Source organism: Lampris incognitus, chromosome 9 (genome assembly GCF_029633865.1).
Source record: "Lampris incognitus isolate fLamInc1 chromosome 9, fLamInc1.hap2, whole genome shotgun sequence".
Classification (NCBI taxonomy): domain Eukaryota; kingdom Metazoa; phylum Chordata; class Actinopteri; order Lampriformes; family Lampridae; genus Lampris; species Lampris incognitus.
The window spans coordinates 62,065,059-62,086,296 of NC_079219.1; the positions used below are offsets into that span (position 1 = coordinate 62,065,059).

The 21,238-nt window shown below is 40.8% G+C and overlaps 1 protein-coding gene across 1 annotated transcript in view; it reads left to right on the forward strand.

The window, feature by feature from the left end:
* The window catches only part of col6a4a (collagen, type VI, alpha 4a), a 151,674-nt gene that overhangs the window by 78,568 nt on the left and 51,868 nt on the right, over positions 1-21,238 (forward strand). The window contains exons 15-25 of the mRNA XM_056286202.1: positions 3,326-3,418; positions 5,288-5,341; positions 5,997-6,068; positions 6,856-6,882; positions 7,543-7,587; positions 9,279-9,332; positions 11,353-11,415; positions 14,449-14,514; positions 15,898-15,951; positions 19,250-19,285; positions 19,487-19,549. Of these exons, the coding sequence (XP_056142177.1) occupies positions 3,326-3,418; positions 5,288-5,341; positions 5,997-6,068; positions 6,856-6,882; positions 7,543-7,587; positions 9,279-9,332; positions 11,353-11,415; positions 14,449-14,514; positions 15,898-15,951; positions 19,250-19,285; positions 19,487-19,549 (627 nt within the window). The remainder of the gene's footprint in view (positions 1-3,325; positions 3,419-5,287; positions 5,342-5,996; positions 6,069-6,855; positions 6,883-7,542; positions 7,588-9,278; positions 9,333-11,352; positions 11,416-14,448; positions 14,515-15,897; positions 15,952-19,249; positions 19,286-19,486; positions 19,550-21,238) is intronic.

The following is a 21,238-nucleotide window of genomic DNA, read 5'->3' on the forward strand; positions in this document are numbered from 1 at the left end:
TAGAATTAGACTGTCGGATGTCATTATTCAGTCTTATTCTGTCATTTGTATTCAGGGAGCTCCTCTCAACCCAATTATTTGTGCAACTTAAAAACCAGTTTCCTGCTATTTTATATAGTGTTCATAATTGACCAGCACAAGTAGAAATGAAAACAATTGTAACAAGAAGAATTTAGACAAATAAAATAAATTTATTTATAAAATGTCAATGAATACAGAACCAGAACAATAATTTAAAGTGCATTTCTTTGTTTGTTCAGAGCACAAGACTCAAACTACGAATTCAAGCAGTTCCTTTAACCCTTGGGCACCCCTCCAGAAAATCATGACGTTTTACCCTTGGTGCAAAAAATGTTCAGTTCCTTAAAAGTGCTATAAAAATATTACACTTGAATTTTTTTTCACTTTCAATGCATTAAATCTTTTGACCAACTTCAATACTGATCATAACTATTAAATTTACATGTATTTCTTAAGTAATTTTAACCCTTTAATGCCTTTTTGGGAACATAAAACCACAATAATTTAATGAGAAAAACATGAAATATGACATATTTTCCATATACTAATTGCAAACTGGAATTTTTTGGGGGATGGGAGGCAACCCTAGTTAAACCCACCAAATGACATAATAGTCATTTCAACAAACATTGACATACCCGATCTCAAATGTTCTAACAGGCACAGACACTGAGCTAAACTTCTGCTCTGGAAAGTTAAAAGTTTAGAATTTTAGATTTAGACTATGTGGCAAAATAAATCACATCCTGGTTTTTATAAAAAAAATCATCACCTCATGTCAAGAACTATTAGATCAATTTCATTCAATAACACATTCAGAGATTTATCCGTGAACCAAGTATAATAGAAACCAAAAACAGGACATTCACCAAAAAGGAAAGCTATTGTTCTTCTACAGATCTCTGACAAGTGACTGTTCGAATATTTTCCTTTTTAACTGCGAAATATCACAGCAGCCTATGTAATGTTACTCCTGCTCGGACTGAGTGACTATAACGCATTTTATTCTATAAAACTAACGTATTTACTATTTCGTATGATCAAAATGAAACGGTTACCTACCATTTTCTTTGTTCTTATTCCTCTTCTTCTTTTTCTTCTTCTTCATCTTCTTCAGTGGGGTCTTCTTCTTGTGGAGCTCTTTTATTTTATTTCATGGCGTTGACGCTATGACCCGCTCTACTCTGCCTCTGATTGGTTGATACTCGTGGTTGCCTTTCATTGATTGGGTTGGTTAGATTTAGGCATGAGGACTGATGATTGGTTAAGGTTAGAGTAAGAATATCTGGGTCAGCCAATCAGAGGCAGAATAGGGCGGGCTCACCCCGGAAAGCCAGTGACAGACCCGAACTACGGCAAGCCGCAAGCAGCATAGCAGGTTGTGGAAATGTTATATAGAAGTGAAGGGAAAACGTTTATGAGCGTGTGAAATAGCAAGTGTGGCGTGTGAGCGTGTGAAGAGGCATAATTGCGTGACTCTCACTCCCAAAGGGTGAGACTTGGCAGCCCTGGTTTAAGGGTTACAAGTAATTCTAGACATTTTAATTTAATTCTTAAGTGTATGAATTAATGCTAAAATAGTGATTTTGAATGAAAGAGTATTGCATATAGCCTAATAAGTAGTAATTACACACATACAAGTTGAACACTGATATGTTTATTAGTGAAACCCCACTTATTTGATTGATTGGATAGATGTTTTAAAGAACTCAGGATAGCCACCTCTCACTATAGCCAAACCCGCTAGAGAGGCGCTACACTTGCATCCATTTGAAATGACTTTGGAAATGCTACTTACATCTGTAATTGTTAAGTGTAGGTGGGTTTTTTTGTTTTTGTTTTTTTAAAGTTTTGAAAGGTTTAACTCATTTTAGAACGCGAAAATTGTTAAAAATTTCAGGAGCTCATGTAATCCGTGACCAGTCTCGCTATCTCTCTCTCTCTCTCTACCACTCTCTCCCTTTACAACTGTCTCTCTCTACCATGCTCTATCTCTCTCTACCACTCTCTCCGTCTACTACTCTATCACTCTCTCTCTCTCTCTCTACAAGCGTCTCTCTCCACCACTCCCTGTCTCTGTTTACCACTCTCTCTCTCTCTACCACTCTATTGCTCTTTCTCTCTAACACTATCGCTCTCTGTCTACCACTCAATTCCTGTTTTCCTCTCATTGGTGAAAGCCAGAGTCTGGGTTGATTTTAGATTTTTTAAAGGAATGAGTGATTTTATCAGAAAGTGGTGCTATAATGATGCAATATGTTCTGTGGCAGGTGGAGAATTAATATTCAATACCATTTTTAAGTAAGTGATGAAATTGTTCCCTTAACCGTGCTGTACAGTCCTTTTTTTGTCATGGAAAATATTTTTTTGGACTTTTTCAGTCTTTTTGATAAATACTTTTTTAAAAATCCAGAATCTCTCTCTCTCTCTCTCTCTCTCTCTCTCTCTCTCTCTCTCTCTCTCTCTCTCTCTCTCTCTCTCTCTCTCTCTCTCTCTACCACTCTCCATTTCTCTCTGTATCTCTCTCTCTCTCTACAACTGTCTTTTACCTCTCTCTCTCTCTCTACCACTCTCTACCACTCTCTACCACGCTGTCTGTCTACCACTCCAATTCATTTCAGTTCAGTTCAATTCCGTGATGCTTTATCGGCATGACTGCATTAATTACAGTGTTGCCAAAGCAAAACAGGTCAACAGAGTACTAAACAAAAAGAAAAACAAACCACAAAACAACAAAAAAGAAAAAGAATTTCCCACTCTCTCTCTCTCTCTCTCTCTCTCTCTCTCTCTCTCTCTCTCTCTCTCTCTCTCTCTCTCTCTCTCTCTCTACCACTCTCTGTCTCTGTTTGTCTTTGTCTCTCTCTCTCTCTACCACTCTCTCTACCACGCCCTCGGTCTCTTTGTCTGTCTCTGTCTCTCTCTCATTCTACCACTCTCTCTGTCTCTCTCTCTCTGTCTCTCTCTCTTTCTCTCTCTGTCTCTCTCTCCAGGACATGGTGGCAGATAGAGAGTGCTGTAGTGTCATGTGTAATGTCTCTCTGTCTCTCTGTCTCTCTCTCCAGGACACGGTGGCAGATAGGGAGTGCTGTAGCGTCATGTGTAATGTCTCTGTCTCTCTCTGTCTCCCTCTCCAGGACACGGTGGCAGATAGGGAGTGCTGTAGCGTCATGTGTAATGTCTCTGTCTCTGTCTCTCTCTGTCTCTCTGTCTGTCTCTCCAGGACACGGTGGCAGATAGGGAGTGCTGTAGCGTCATGTGTAATGTCTCTGTCTCTGTCTCTGTTTCTCTCTGTCTCTCTCTCCAGGACACGGTGGCAGATAGGAAGTGCTGTAGCGTCATGTGTAAGTGCTCTGGACATGAAGGAATACGTGGTTCTCGTGGTCCCCCGGGATTAAAGGTCAGGACAAGATAACATACTCCTTTTAATTTCGACATGATCAAGAATGTTTGAAAACCTGCCAAAATAATATGAAATGGACTTTGTGGCTGAGAAGAAACAGATATAATTTGAATTAAAACTACACAAGTAGTCCTTGACCTTGTCGACTGCTCTGGCTGGTGGTTTCCTGATATTAAGCAACTTATATAATTCAGAAGTTTGATTTTTAATTAATTTCAAAGTAAGTCTTACATAAATACTGCTTCAGGTGAATTGGATAGTAGGATAGTAGTACTACTTTTGCAAATAACTTAAAAAGCCTCTCTCAGCCTCAATGTTTGTTTTGTCCTACCGTTGCACTTGAGAGACTTGTTTGGGAAGGCAGGACAGCCAACGGTTACTGAAAAACCCGTGTCACTGGAGTGTCACCAGAGTATCACTGGAGTGTCTGTGTCACTGGAGTGTCTGTGTCACCAGAATGTCACTGGAATGTCCGTGTCACTGGAGTATCACCGCAGTGTCACCGGAGTGTCACTGGAGTGTCCGTGTCACTGAAGTGTCACCAGAGTGTCACTGGAGTTTTCACTGGAGTGTCCGTGTCACTGGAATGTCACTGAAGTGTCACCAGAGTGTTCGTAACACTGGAGTGTCCATGTCACTGGAGTGTCACCGGAGTGTCACTGGAGTGTCCGTGCCACTGGAGTGTCACCGGAGTGTCACTGGAGTGTCCATGTCACTGGAATGTCACTGAAGTGTCACCAGAGTGTTCGTAACACTGGAGTGTCCGTGCCATTGGAGTGTCACCGGAGTGTCACTGGAGTGTCCATGTCACCGGAGTGTCACTGGAGTGTCCGTGCCACTGGAGTGTCCGTGTCACTGGAGTGTCACCGGAGTGTCACTGAAGTGTCCGTATCACCGGAGTGTTACTGGAGTGTCCATGTCACTGGAGTGTTACTGGAGTGTCCGAGTCACTGGAGTGTCACCCGAGTGTCACCCGAGTGTCACTGGAGTGTCCGTGTCACTGGAGTGTCACCAGAGTGTCACTGGAGTGTCTGTGTCACTGCAGTGGATGGAAACTCCAGTTTGTGGTGGAATAAATAGACATGCATAGTGATACCCTGGAAAGGCCACCAATCCAACACAGGGCTGACACACGAACTCTCTCAGAAACCATTCATATCTATAGGCAATCAATAGTCACTAAATCAAGATTCAGCATTCAAAGATTTATTTGTCTCATACTTCGTTTACAAGTCCAATAAGCAATGAAATGATTTTTTGACAAACTCCAAAACTGTGTAACAAAAGAGAAATTGAACAACAATAACAGTAAAATAAGAATTTGATAAAATACAATGAAATTTAAAACAGGAAAAAATATCCAGAGCGTATTTCCCAATAAATATCTATATATCCATAACTTCCCTTACACCCAACTATACCCAAATATCATATACTCTACCTCACCCACAATGCATGTGTTTGGACTGGGGAGGAAGCTGGAGGAGCCAGAGCAGCGCAACACCAAGGAGTCAGGCTTGAACACAACAGTAGTAACTAAGCCATTGTTTACCTGTACTCTAATGAAGCTGAAAATTAGTATTAATTGTTTACTCTAACGAAGCTGATAATTGGTATTAATTGTTTACTCCAACGAAGCTGATAATTAGTATTAATTGTTTACTGTAATGAAGCTGATAATTAGTATTGTTTGTTTACTCTAACGAAGTTGATAATTAGTATTAATTGTTTGTTTACTCTAACGAAACTGATAGTATTAATTGTTTACTCTAACGAAGCTGATAATTAGTATTAATTGTTTACTCTAACAAAGCTGATGATTAGTATTAAGAACCTGACCTGTTTTCCTTCTGTCTTTTTAAACAGGGTCTGCCTGGACCCAACGGTCATCCTGGTTTCCCTGGAGAGGAAGGTGTCGCTGTAAGTGTGGTTTTAGTTTCCACATGAGAGCAGAGGAGAGCTTCATTCTCTGATTCAGTACACAATCAGTCAGGTTGTCAAACGGGTTGGCAGGCTCTTGAGCAAGGCAGAAAATTATGATTCCCATGTCTAAAAAAAAAAAAAGACTTTGAAATGTTAAATTCCTGTAAATTGAAATCTTACTCTGTTGGATGTTCTTAGTTTTCCAACTTCAAAAAATATATGTTGGTCATCCCATCAAGACAAATGAAATCTAACAATTTGTGAACTCGCTTGGATCTCAGTAAACTTGAACAAAATATGCTATTTGTAACAGTGTGCTTTTCAAAATAACTGTGTTCCTATAGTGTTCCTTGTATTTATGTTTATTTTTGTTTTTCACATAGATTTGGGAACTTCTTCAGTGGCGTTTGAGCTGGTTTAAAGTTCCCATTAGTCATACAAGACTTACTCTTAAACAATGTGTTAAACTTCCCCAGTACACCAGTGAACTTTCACCCCTCACCACAAACAGAAAAGAAATGCAGCTGCAGCTCCCCTACGCAGCGGGCTGACGCCCAAACACGTCCCCTTTGCTGTCCACACACATGTCAGTTGGTGCCATTGTGTGTGAAGGTGTCTGTTTTGTGTGTTTGTGTGTGTGTGTGTGTTCCAGGGAGACAGAGGTCCTCCTGGACTCGCAGGGCCCCAAGGCATCCAAGGCTGCCCAGGCATCAGAGGACAGAAGGTACACGGGACCGATAAAAACCAGACCGGATAGACTGGTGGAGTTCAAAGTTTAATTTGAGGGGAGTTTTTGCATTTTTTCCTTTACAGGTAGGAGAAGGACAGGAAGCAGTTAAAGAGAGTAGTGGATGACGTGACAGGTCCCAGGCCATACACACACTCGTGATGTCACCATAAGGCCTGAGCCAGCAGTGCTCCACAGCGTATAGCTAAACTAGATTTTTCTGTGGCATTAAAACGATGACTCGCTTTGTCCCTCCTACTCGTAGGGGCGGATGTCAGATTTATCTTCATTACACCGAATGACCGTTAGAATGACACAGCGCCTTGCACTCACACTGAGAACCCTGCTACTACTACTACTGTTGCTACTACTATTGTTATTGCTGCTGCTACTGCTACTACTACTATTACTGCTACTATTACTACTGTTACCACTACTACTGCTTCTGCTGCTACTAGTACTACTACTGGTACTGCTACTACTACTGCTGCTACTACTACTACTGCTGCTACTACCACTATTACTACTGTTACTACTGCTACTACTACTACTATTACTACTGCTGCTACTACTGCTATTATTATTATGACTTCTACTACTGTTACTACTACTTTTATTAGTACTACTAATACTGCTTCTGATCCTACTACTAATACTTTTTATAATAATGAAATAATCACACATTTTATATATGACACAGTTTTTAAGCATCCCCCAGTACCGTTATGTTGATTAGCCGTTTATACAGTTCATCCCTCTGTTTCACCTTTGTGTGTTTTCTCAGGGGTACCGAGGCCACAGAGGGAACAGGGTGAGTGACACAACCTTTGGTATCAAAGCTGATATGTGTTGTAACGTGCATTGTGGAATCTGAACTACACTACGTGGTGTAAGGTGCTGATACGTGTTGTAACTGTGGAATCTGAACTACACTATGTGTTGTAAGGTGCTGATTCGTGTTGTAACTGTGGAATCAGAACTACACTACGTGTTGTAAGGTGCTGATTCGTGTTGTAAATGTGGAATCTGAACTACACTACTTGTTGTAAGGCACTGATATGTGTTGTAACTGTGGAATCAGAACTACACTACGTGTTGTAAGGTGCTGATTCGTGTTGTAACTGTGGAATCAGAACTACACTATGTTTTGTAAGGTGCTGATTCGTGTTGTAACTGGAATCTGAACTACACTACGTGTTGTAAGGTGCTGATTCGTGTTGTAACTGTGGAATCTGAACTACACTACGTGTTGTAAGGTGCTGATTCGTGTTGTAACTCTGGAATCAGAACTACACTACGTGTTGTAAGGTGCTGATTCGTGTTGTAACGGTGGAATCAGAACTACACTAGGTGTTGTAAGGTGCTCATACATGTTGTGACTGTGGGATCTGAACTACAGTGTCGTTGCTGGTGGAAAGGAAAGATGAAGGGACAGTTTCTCAGGGTGCTGTAACACTTCCCTCTGTCACAGGGAGAAGAAGGAGAACATGGGCTGGATGGAGTCAACGGTGAACAGGTATTCACACTAAACTGACGTGTAAATTTAATCACATGCAGATTACATCAGCACCAGAAGTTATTGCATCACATGTGCAGTACATGTGCAGATTACAGCAGCACCACAAGTTATTTCATCACATGTGCAGTACACATGCAGATTACAGCAGCATCAGAAGTTATTGCATCACATGTGCAGTACACATGCAGAGTACAGCAGCACCAGAAGTTATTGCATCACATGTGCAGTACACGTGCAGATTACAGCAGCATCAGAAGTTATTGCATCACATGTGCAGTACACGTGCAGATTACAGCTGCACCAGACGTTATTGCATCACATGTGCAGTACACATGCAGATTACAGCAGCACCAGAAGTTATTGCATCACATGTGCAGTACACGTGCAGATTACAGCTGCACCAGACGTTATTTCATCACATGTGCAGTACACGTGCACTAGGGGTTTAGCTTGGTGTTGTTGGTCCAGTTAAGAGTGTGAGAAAAATACTGTCTTAAATCAAATAGAATAAAAGCATTACACACATTCCTTAAACAGATAAAAAATATAAACAGCAAAAAGTCAAGTAACAGCACAGTTACACCAGATGAATCACTTCCACACTGACGTCTCACGAGGACATGTTCCACACTGACGTCTCACGAGGACATGTTCCACACTGACGTCTCACGAGGACATGTTCCACAATGGCGTCTCACGAGGACAGATTCCACATTGACGTCTCACGAGGACATGTTCCACACTGATACATGAGTAGCTCAAGTGGACGACACCTTATTTTCATTTAGCGAAATAAAATATCAAAACTTTAAATTCATTGTCCAATATTACAGAAATCAAGAAGATTAAGGGATTTTTTTTTATCTAAACAAGCAAAGATTTAATTCATCTACTAATATTCAAAAACACAAGAATCTGATTTTACTCTGAGCTGTGAAACATGTGAACAAAGGTTTTCAAATGTGAAGTGTGTTTAACAAGACTGTGTGTGTTGTTGTGGTTGTGTTTGCAGGGTGTACCAGGACTGTGTTTTCTAATGTGAAGTGTGTTTAATAACACTGTGTGTGTTGTTGTGGTTGTGTTTGCAGGGTGTACCAGGACTGTGTTTTCTAATGTGAAGTGTGTTTAATAACACTGTGTGTGTTGTTGTGGTTGTGTTTGCAGGGTGTACCAGGACTGTGTTTTCTAATGTGAAGTGTGTTTAATAACACTGTGTGTGTTGTTGTGGTTGTGTTTGCAGGGTGTACCAGGACTGTGTTTCGAATGTGAAGTGTGTTTAATAACACTGTGTGTGTTGTTGTGGTTGTGTTTGCAGGGTGTACCAGGACTGTTTCGAATGTGAAGTGTGTTTAATAACACTGTGTGTGTTGTTGTGGTTGTGTTTGCAGGGTGTACCAGGACTTTGTTTCGAATGTGAAGTGTGTTTAATAACACTGTGTGTGTGTTGTGGTTGTGTTTGCAGGGTGTACCAGGACTGTGTTTTCTAATGTGAAGTGTGTTTAATAACACTGTGTGTGTTATTGTGGTTGTGTTTGCAGGGTGTACCAGGACTGTGTTTCGAATGTGAAGTGTGTTTAATAACACTGTGTGTGTTGTTGTGGTTGTGTTTGCTGGGTGTACCAGGACTGTGTGTCGAATGTGAAGTGTGTTTAATAACACTGTGTGTGTTGTTGTGGTTGTGTTTGCAGGGTGTACCAGGACTGAGTGGAGCCGCAGGAGAGAGAGGGGACACAGGGAATCCAGTAAAACCCTCAAATTGTTACTAAATGTGTTTATTCCCTGGGTGGTCAATTTTTAATGAGGTTTATTTTAGTTTAGCACAGTTTAGTTTAGCACAGTTTAGTTTAGTTTAGCAGTTTAGTTTAACAGAATTTAGTTTAGTTTCGCAGTTTAATTTAGTTTAGCAGTTTAGTTTATCACAGTTTAGTTTAGTTTAGTTTAGCACATTTTAGTTTACTGTAGCACATTTTAGTTTAGTTAAGCAGTTTAGTTTAGTTTAGCAGTTTAGTTTATCACAGTTTAGTTTAGTTTAGTTAAGCACATTTTAGTTTACTGTAGCACATTTTAGTTTAGTTAAGCAGTTTAGTTTAGTTTAGCAGTTTAGTTTAGTTTAGCACAGTTTAGTTTGGTTTAGCGGTTTAGTTAAGTTTTGCAATTTAGTTAAGTTTAACACAATTTAGTTTATTTTCGCAGTTTAGTTTAGTTCAGTTTAGTTTATCACAGTTTAGTTTACTGTAGCACAGTTTAGTTTAATTAAGCAGTTTAGTTTAGTTTAGCAGTTTAGTTTAGTTTAGCACAGTTTAGTTTGGTTTAGCAGTTTAGTTTAGTTTAGTTTAGCACAGTTTAGTTTAGTTGCACAAATCAGTGTTGCAGTGCCTTTGTTGGTTATCTTGGACATTAGTTCTGCCATTAGTTCCTCTGATTCTGTCTAGGACAAATAATAATAATAACAAATTAAACTTGAATGGGGATCTGGTTAATTGGTTGATTGCTTTGTATAAGGTCTGTGGTCAAAATGAGTTTGATAGATTTGGACATTTTGTCCTTTTAGAATAGTGTTCACAAATTACAGCTGGGTTTTTAAATTGTGAGGCACTGTTAATAAGAATAAGAAATTAGTTACTGTGTGAATGGTGTTTGTCTGTGATAGTCATGTGTTTCCAGCTTGCTTTTTTACACCACATGAATTCTTTGAAATTCATAACATTAAGGTTTTTAGATGGATTAGATTTTACATTAAAAATGGCCAAATCATATAAGCTTCTGTTGATTACAGACCTTATTTGAGCTGTTGAATGAAAATTTCATTTTTCCCATCGAGCAGAGAGCACACATGGCTCAGAAACAGGCAGTTCCTCTCATGATTTAGGTCTCATTACTGGACCAGTCTGCACAAAGACAATAACAGCACAAGTGGGCTTATTTAATGTCTTTCCCTTAAAGTGTGTAAGAAACACATCAAGGTTGAAAAATTATACGTTACTAAGTGAAAACTATGAGACAAAAGTCAAATAAAGAAAAACCTAAATAAAATAAGCTTAAAAAAGTATGAGAATAACAACAAAAGCCATTTTTTGGTTTTAATATGAAATTTTTCAGATACTGGGAATTCATCATAGCACATATCGCTAGACTGCTCTGACTGGCTCAATATATCCTCTCAGCACAAAGCCCCACTCATCTCTGCCATGTCCTTTTATCTCTATTGCCATAGCATTTTTTTTGTACCATTATACACCTGTCAGGATAGAAAACAAGTTCTTGTCTGCACTGTCTGAAAGAATCCAAGAGTCCAAGACACTGGTCTTGGACTCTTGGGTCCAAGACGGGGTCCAAGACGTCAGCTTACTGGGTGTAAATGCTGCATTAACCACATTAACAGATGATCTAAATATGTTTGAAACTAATCAGTAGCCAAAGGTAACAGGAAATACACATGTTATTGATACACACAAGCAGAGGCATTATTAAATAAATACATTGAAGACATTGTTTCTGTTGTAAGCAGCCACATGTGCTGTGGATAGTTGTCCTCTTCAGGATGCTGACTCAGCCACACAGTGCAGACGGTCAGCAGCAGGGAGCTGGGACACATCATCGCAATAAGAGTCTAACACTGTGAAAAAGAAGTGTTCTCCTAAAGCACATGTAGTATGTATAAGTTAGGATGCCATGGTGAGTGGTCATAGCCAGCCAGCTGTGGAGGTGTTGACCTCTGACCTGTGGTGTGTCTGATGGGTTGATTTGTCTTTTGTTCCTCAGGGCATTGGAGGAATCAAGGGAGAGCCGGGCCTTAAAGGCCAGCGAGGACTAAGAGGAGACCCTGTAAGAATCAAGGATGACACATCGGGTCGTTTTCTCTCTCGCCCTCTATCTGTCTCCACTTCTTGCTATCTTTCTCCTTCTCCAACTCCCCTTCTTTCTCTCCTATCCTCTCCATCTCCCTGTCTTGCTGTTATGATATTTCTCTTCCTTTCTATTTCTTTGTATTGCCTGTTCTTTCTTTCCTTTTCTCTTGAGCTCTCTCTTTTTTGCTTTCTCTTGCAGACCTGTTCGTTCCCCCACATACTCTGTCTTTATGTCCTCCGTCTAACTGGTGTTTTCTGCAGCTCTCTCTCACTCATCAGTCTAACTGATGCTTTCTGCAGCTCTCTCTCACTCATCAGTCTAACTGGTGCTTTCTGCAGCTCTCTCTCACTCAACAGTCTAACCGGTGCTTTCTGCAGCTCTCTCACTCAACAGTCTAACTGGCGTTTTCTGCAGCTCTCTCTCACTCATCAGTCTAACTGGTGCTTTCTGCAGCTCTCTCTCACTCAACAGTCTAACCGGTGCTTTCTGCAGCTCTCTCTCACTCAACAGTCTAACTGGTGCTTTCTGCAGCTCTCTCACTCAGCAGCCCTTTTGCCCTAACTGCAGCCGTAGGATTCCGTATTAAATCTCTTTATCTTTGTTTCTTTTAATGTGTCTTTTACCCTAATGTCCTATGTGTATATGTGGAAGACTGTGCTGACTGTCTGTCTGTCTGTCTGTCGGTGTCTGACTGTCTGTCTGTCCATCTATCCTATGTGTATATGTGGAGGACTGTGTCTGACTGTCTGTGTCTGTCTGTCTGTCCATCCATCTATCTATGTTACTGATTGTATATACACACATCCGTACACACTGAGCTGCCAGTTTACAACCCTCATCTTCACACCAACGGTACATTGCAACATGTCGTACGTCACATGACTGTGATGAGCGGTATAAACCAGGCAGACCAACATGTCGTACGTCACATGACTGTGATGAACGGTATAAACGAGGCAGACCAACATGTCATACGTCACATGACTGTGATGAGCGGTATAAACCAGGCAGACCAACATGTCGTACGTCACATGACTGTGATGAACGGTATAAACGAGGCAGACCAACATGTCATACGTCACATGACTGTGATGAGCGGTATAAACCAGGCAGACCAACATGTCGTACGTCACATGACTGTAATGAACGGTATAAACCAGGCAGACCAACATGTCGTACGTCACATAACTGTGATGAACGGTATAAACCAGGCAGACCAACATGTCGTACGTCACATGACTGTGATGAGCGGTGTAAACCAGGCAGACCAACATGTCATATGTCACATGACTGTGATGAGCGGTATAAACCAGGCAGACCAACATGTCGTACATCACATGACTGTGATGAACGGTATAAAACAGGCAGACCAACATGTCGTACATCACATGACTGTGATGAGTGGTATAAACCAGGCAGACCAACATGTCATATGTCACATGACTGTGATAAACGGTGTAAACCAGGCAGACCAGCGTTTCCAGCATCAGTCAGTGTTCAAATGATTATTGGAATGGGCAAAACGAGTAAACTTAAAGACTGGGAACATGGCATGGTAGTTGGCGCTAGACATGCTGGATCTAGCATCTGCCAAATGGCTGTTATCCTGAGCTTTTCACACACAGCCATTACAAGGGTTTGCTGAGAATGGTGTAAAAAGTAAAAAACTACCAGCGATCAGCAATCCTGTGGATGAAAACAATTTATGGATCAGAGGGGTCAAAGGAGAATGGTAGGAATGTTGCAGGCGAACAGGCAGGACAAAACCAGGTAAATCTCACCTGAATTCAACACTGCTTAGCAGAATGTCCTCTCAGAAGGCACCACTTATTGGATGGGCTTCGTGTTGAATGGGCTGCAACAGCTGAAGCCCATGTTGGGTGCCAGTGTTGTCAGTGAAGAAGAAGAAAGGTTGTCTCCAGTGGGCACAGGAGCATCAAAACTGGAACATTGAGGAGTGGAAAAAAGTTGCTGGGTTAAACCGGATGAATCCTGGTTCCTTTTTGCATCATGCAGATGGAAAGATCAGAATTTCGCACAAGCAACACGAGTTCATGCAGCGATCCTGTTTTGTGTCAACAGTACAGGCTGATGGCAGTGTGGCGGTATGGGTAATAGCTTCCTGAAACACAGTCGGTCAATGGGTACCAGTGAATAACATGTGAACAGCACAGCATATCTGAGCATCATTGTTGACCACGTTCATCCCTTCATGTCTAGCCACACTTCCAGCATGATAAAGCATCATGTCACAAGACGTGTCGTCACTGAACGGTTCTAGGGACATGACAGCAAGTTTTCATTGCACAGTCTTCGGATCTACACCCTATCAAACATAATGATAATAATAACTTCATTTATATAGCACTTTTCTAAAACGGTACAAAGTGCTTTACAAAGAAATAAAACCAGATAAGGTAAAAATAAGAATAAGACCAAATAAGTAAGAGTAAAAATAAAAACAGTATAAGTAAAACATTTGTAAAGATGAGATTTAAAAGAAGCTAGAGACTTGGTTTGTCTTAGTTCAACAGGAAGAGCGCTCCATAGTGTGGGGGCTCTAACAGCAAAAGCCCCATCACCCTTTGTCTTTGGGACGAGTGGAAAGGGTTGTTTGCGGCAAGATTCTGCAGCAAATATGCAATGCAATTTCAGCACAGTGCAACATTCCTGCACAACACATCCAACATCTTGTAGAACCCATGCCCAGATGCTGTTCATCTTGTAAAACCCATGGCCAGGTGAGTTCATGCTGCTCATCTTGTAGTACTCATGCCCAGATGAGTTCATGCTCTCATGCTGAAGGCTAAAGGAGGCACCAGATGCCACTAGCTAGCGTTACTTAATAAACTGGCAACTCGGTGTACTCACGCACACAGACACACCAAGACACACATACAGACACACACACAAATCAGTTTAATGCATCAGGGACTCGGTTTTATGGAAATCAAACACTTGTCATAGAGATAACATGAGCAAGACTCTGCCTTGTGATTGCTCCAACAGGGAGAGCCAGGCTTGGACAACACCGTGCAGGGACCCAAAGGACAGACAGGAAATCAAGGCCTCCCGGTATGTAGCATGCAGCTGCTGAGAGAAACCAGATCTTAACACAGCTAGGATTTATCAAAAATCTTCAGAAAGTCTCTCATTGAAAAGAAGGAAAGAAGAACAGACAAACAGAAAGACTTGTGGAAACAAAGAAAGGCAAGGCAAGGCAAGGCAATTTTATTTGTACAGCACATTTCATACACTAGGGCAATTCAAAGTGCTTTACAGAGTGACAAAATTACAAAGGTAAAAGGTATACAATTTTTACAAGTAAAAATCTTAAAAGTGCCAAAAATACAAAGGATAAAAGACTTAAAAGTAAACTAGTTAAGCTGAAGGCTATTTAGCTAAAAAGATGTTACAGGGCAAAGTAAGCAGAACAAAATAGGAAGGTTTTTAAATTTGATTTAAAAGTGGTCAGGGTCAGAGCTTGTCTGATATCATCTGGGAGGTTACTCCAGGTCTGTGTAGCATGAGAATGCAACCTGCCTCACCATGTTTTGTTCTGACTCTTGGGACAGCCAATAGGCCACCCCAGATGACCTAAGGGTCCTTAAGTCATCTGGGGCCACCCCCAGAAGGTTCATATGACACAGGCATGTCAGGGATGTATTTTGGCCCAGAGCCACAAAGTGATTTATAGACAAGCAGCAGTACTTTCAAATCAATTCTCTGAGTGACTGGTAACCAGTGTGAGGATTTTAGGACTGGTGTAATGTGGTCATATCTCCTAGTCTTCGTTAGGATCCTAGCAGCGGCATTCTGAATAAATTGGAGTTGCTGAATAGCTTTTTTTGACAAACCTGTAACAGACCGTTGCAATAATCTAATCTACTGGAAATGAAGGCGTGGGTAAGCCTTTCTAGATCTTGTTTGGACAAGATGTCTCTGACTCTAGTAATATTATTTAGGTGGTAGTAGGCTGACAAGGTTACCGATTTGATGTGGCTATTAAAATTTAAATCTGAGTCCAGGATAACGCCAAGATTTCCTGTTTGATTCTTAGTTATAACAGACAGGGACTCAAAGAAACAGAAAGAAAGGACAAAGAGCAAGAAGTCAAGTCAAGTCAGTTTTATTTGTACAGCCCAGTTTCACTAATTACAAATATGCTCAGGCTTTATAGCAACACAAAATAGTGAAAGTAGTAATGAAATTGTTTGAACGGAGCCACTGTTAACTAGCGACCAGAGTCTGAAAGCAACTTATGACCTCAATTTTTTTTTATTTTCCTTCTTCATCCTTTTATTCTCTGGTCTCTCTACTCCCACCACTCTCACTCTCACTCTCACTCTCTCTCTCTCTCTCTCTCTCTCTCTCTCTCTCTCTCTCTCTCTCTCTCTCTCTCTCTCTCTCTCTCTCTCTCTCTCACACACACACACACACACTGTCCCTCCTTCACAGGGAGATGCAGGAGAGGATGGTCTTCCTGGTGAGGATGGGATCAATGGAAACCCGGTGAGATCTCCCCTCCATAATTTCATTGCAGAAACAAATGTCACAGTAACGTCTGTTAAGATGTGACTTACTGTTTAAATGAGTATGTTATCAGTTTAAATGTGTAAGTATATAGATGACACATTCAATCTATAGTTCTATAATACAGTTGTGTAAACGGGACAGAAAAAGCTGATAGTAGGACAATTTTACTCAAGGACTAAAATCTCATGCCAAGAATAGATGAAATCCATGTGACTTGGTGTTCTGCTCTTTGAGTATTTTTTTGTCCAGCTACTACAAACTGAGAGTTCAAGTCTGTTTTGTTCAATAAGCATCACTGAAATCTGATCACAACACACACACCAGAACACATCTAAATATACTTTGTAAGGGTGTCATCTGATTGCTTATTGTCCAGATCCATATGACTTGATTATAAATAGGGCCAAACAGTCTTCTTCTGTTTTGTTCAATAAAAGTCACAGACTAGATCACCACCCTGTGTCAGCTGTGCATTGACTATGGGGAATTGGTATCAACAGCAAAAAGTCCTGTGGTTGCATCCCTACTGCATAGACTCTTGTTTGATAGTGGATTTTGCAAGCTGAAAACTGGGAACATGTGGAGCATCTGAGTGATGCTGGTAGCCAGCGTGAGGGCGTAATAACACATTAATCATGACAAAAATAATATGTCTCTTCATACTTGTTTTGTGAGCGACTCATCTCAAATTGCTTCTGAGAAAAGGAAACGTAAAAGCAGATACAACAGTAGAAATAAACCTTTTGAAGCAGACTGATGACTGCAACAGATATCCCTGTGTAAAGGAAGGTGTTCAGTTTCTAGTTTTTTTAAACTGTGAGGTGCCCTCAGGTGATTGGAGAGATCATTGCACAAATAAGGAGCAGTTAGTAAGAGATCAACCTTGTCCTGAGCTTTTAGGAGGAGCAGGTTTCTGCTTGATCTTGGGACGCAAACAGGAATTTATGGGGTAATATTTTCTTTGAGAGTAGTAACAATAATGATAATGTTCATTTATACAGCACTTTTCTAAAACAATGTTACAAAGTGTTTCACAAAGAAATAAAACCAGACAAGGCAAATATAAGACTAAATAAGTAACAGTAAAAATAAAAACAGTATGAATAAATAAAAACAAATATCAAATGTGTAAAAGCTTTCACAAAAAGAAAAGTTTTAAGATGAGAATTAAAAGAAGCTAGAGACTTGGTTAGTCTTAGTTCAACAGGAAGAGAGGTCCATAGTGTGGGGACTCTTAACAGCAAAAGCCCCATTACCCTTTGTGACGAGCCGAGACCAGGGGATAACCAGCAGGGCTCCTTCTGCAGATCTTAATGGTTGAGAGGGCATATACCAGGTCAATAAATCAGAAATGTATGTAGGAGTAAGACCGTTTAAGGCCTTAAAGGTGAGCAATAAAATTTAAAAATCAATTCGAATTATAACAGGGAGCCAGTGTAGGTGGGCAAGCACAGGAATGATATGGTCATGCCTCTTTGTCCTGGTAATGAGCCGAGCAGCAGCATTTTGTACCAACCGCAGATGGTGGAGGGAGCCCTTGCTGACACCAGCATAAAGTGCATTACAATAGTCAAGCCAAGAACAGATAAAAGCATGTACAAGTTTTTGCAGATCGGCAATTGATAAAAATGACCTAATTTTGGAGATTAGGTTGAGCTGGAGAAATTATGACTGAACAGCATGTTTGATTTGATTATCAAAACTGAGGTTAGCACTGAATATTACCCCAAGATTCCTAGCAGCCTGCTTAAGACTACCTGACAGACTACCAAGATTAGTAACAAAAGGGCTGATGGAATTTTGGGGACCGAACACAATGACCTCAGATTTATCGTCATTAAATTTAAGAAAATTTTCAGACATCCAGGATTTAATGTCAGAGAGGCAAGTTGTGAGATTTGCTAGGGTGCTAGGATCTGTGGGTTTTAATGGCATCTATAACTGAGTGTCATCAGCATAAAAATGGTAGAACACATCGTGATTTTGAATGACCTAGCCAAGGGTCAGCATGTATATAGAAAACAGAAGGGGGCCGAGAACTGAGCCTTGAGGGACACCACAACTCAACTGAGCCATCCAGGGAGTAGTTTTACCCAGAACAACAGAAAAAGTTCTGTTGGTGAGGTAAGAGCATAATAAACTATGAGCCGAACCCTTGATGCCAACCCAAGTCTCTAAGTGTGTAAGAGGATGTTGTGATTGACTGTGTCAAAGGCAGCACTTTAGTCTAAAAGAACTAAAATAGAGCAGTCACCTCTGTTTGCAGTCAGCAGTAGGCCACTAGTGGTCTTAATGAGAGCTAACTCGGTACTATGAAGTGCTCTAAAACCAGACTGGAAACTGTTAAAAACACCATTACTGTTCATAAAATAAATTAATTGAGAAGAAATTACTCTCTCCAGAACCTTAGATAAAAATACAGTTTGAATATTGGTCTGTAGTTACTTAAGGACAGGGGATCTATATTAGGTTTCTTCAACATTGGGTGAATGATGACATGCTTAAAACTGTCTGGAAAAGAACCAGAGGCCAGAGAATTATTATGAATTTGCAGAATAACAGGGCAAATAGTTGAAAATATCTCATTGAGCAGTTTAGTGGGAATGATGTCTAAGATGCAGGAGGAGGAGATCATATTGGAGACTAACACTGAAATTGTAATTGGCTGAAACTGTGTAATAGAGGCAGAATAAACATGGGTAATGGAACGAATGCAAGGGCCAGGCTGGATTTGGGACCTAATATTGTCTACCTTATTTACAAAATGAATGAGAAATTTTTCAGACAACTCAAAATCAGATTTAAAAAAAAAGAAGTGGAGGGACCATTAATAACAGAATCAATTACCCTTAAGAAAACTTCAGGAATGTGGTTATTTCTTGATATCAGTTCAGAGAAGTACACTGATCTCGCATCGTTAACTGCCTTCTGGTAAATTAACATCTAGTTTTTAAGGGTTTTATGTGCCAATTCAGACTTGTTGACCTTGCATTATCGTTCTAATTTTCTACAGGGTCTTCTAAGGGCATGAGTATGATCGTTCAGCCAGGGGAGGATATTTGATTTTTGTTTCCTAGTTTTAAATGGTGCAATTTGGTCAAGATGGATAGGCACTGATAACTGAATGACCTTAACAGTGCATCTGGACTAAGGAGGGATATAGAGGGACTAAAGGATGATGAATTAAAAGCATCACAGAATTTAACTGCAGGGCCAGTGTCGAGAATGTGAGAGATTTTTTTTTTCATGTAACCTTGCTGTTCTCTTTCTGCAGGGACCTCAAGGCAGGAGAGGACCACCTGGCCTAGAGGTAGGACAGGAAATAAAAGCAAACACCCAGTACGGCTGAGACTGGTCAAAATCTGTTCTGAGACTGGTCAAACTCTGTTCACTTAGCTGTCAAACTGGACTCTTAGTGGGTTGGGTCAGAATGTGTGTTTCTGTATGTGTGTATTTATGTCTATATATATGCATGTTGGATTGTTTGTTTGTGTGTGTGTGTGTTTTACAGGGGACAAATGGAGAGCCAGGTATTCCAGGACTTCGTGGTAACCCAGGCCCCTCGGGGCCCCAGGTCAGTGTCCGCCGCCATACTTCCACACAAATGTTAAAGGTGTCACTGTACTTACTTTAAGCGCTGACTTCTGTTGTTCCGTAATAAAAATGGCAAACAAGCAAATTCAAATAGAAGGGAGCCACAGAGAACACTTGCTGCCATCTGTCATTTTCAAATGTCCTCAGTAGATGTCAGTTTTGCTACAATTACTGCATTGTTTACTGAGGCCTGTAAATTCGAGCCAAGTGATTCAGGGAGGGTGTCAAAACGTAGTTTTCAATGCAGAAATCGGGGGAGGTGCAGGAAGCATGAGTTTTTTCTTTGTTTCCATCACTCCTGGTCACTTACACCTGCTGATACTGTTATTTTATGATTAAGGGAAAGCCAAAATATTACACCTGCCCGTTAAAGCAAAGATTTAACTTCGAAAGTAAAAAAAAATTAATATGCATATCAGGTGCATTTCCATCATCAGCTTTTAGGTCAACAATACTTTTCATCTGCACAGGGCACATGGAGCATGACTACTCCATCTAAAATACCCATCTGCACATCACAGAGGCTTCAGAACAAACTGCATTTCAGCGCCAGTAAAGTGGCATTGAAATGGGATCAATGCAACTAACAAAACAATCGTGAATTTGGAATTATCAACAATTTTCGACATGTTGAAAATGTACCTTTGACCAGTTGAGCATTATTTGGTGCTACCCAATAATATGACTTTTAATTAACATCTTACCAAGTTTATGATCAGCTTCCCTCAACTTCATGGAGCTAGTATCACAAAAATCCCAGATTTCATGGATCTTATAGAAAAAGGTAATATTTCACAGCAATGATTTAGTAACACTTTTAATCTGTAGTCTTCGTAGCCTCACCGGCAGTGTACAGCAGCTAACAGGGGAACATCCTGTGGAGATGCTGGGCTTCGTGCTGTGTCTCTGCAGCAACAGGTGTTGACATGTCCTCTCCACGTCAGCACAGTGAACATACTCATGTGGTGACATGTCCTCTCCACGTCAGCACAGTGAACATACTCATGTGGTGACATGTCCTCTCCATGTCAGCACAGTGAACATACTTATGTGTTGACATGCTCTTTCCATGTCAGCACAGTGAACATACTCATGTGGTGACATGTCCTCTCCACGTCAGCACAGTGAACATACTCATGTGGTGACATGTCCTCTCCACGTCAGCACAGTGAACATACTCATGTGGTGACATGTCCTCTCCACGTCAGCTCAGTGAACATACTCATGTGTTGACATGTCCTCTCCACGTCAGCACAGTGAACATACTCATGTGGTGACATGTCCTCTCCACGTCAGCACAGTGAACATACTCATGTGTTGACATGTCCTCTCCACGTCAGCACAGTGAACATACTCATGTGGTGACATGTCCTCTCCACGTTAGCACAGTGAACATACTCATGTGGTGACATGTCCTCTCCACGTCAGCTCAGTGAACATACTCATGTGTTGACATGTCCTCTCTACGTCAGCACAGTGAACATACTCATGTGGTGACATGTCCTCTCCACGTCAGCACAGTGAACATACTCATGTGGTGACATGTCCTCTCCACGTCGGCAGAGTGAACATACTCATGTGGTGACATGTCCTCTCCACGTCAGCACAGTAAACATACTCATGTGGTGACATGTCCTCTCCACGTCAGCACAGTGAACATACTCATGTG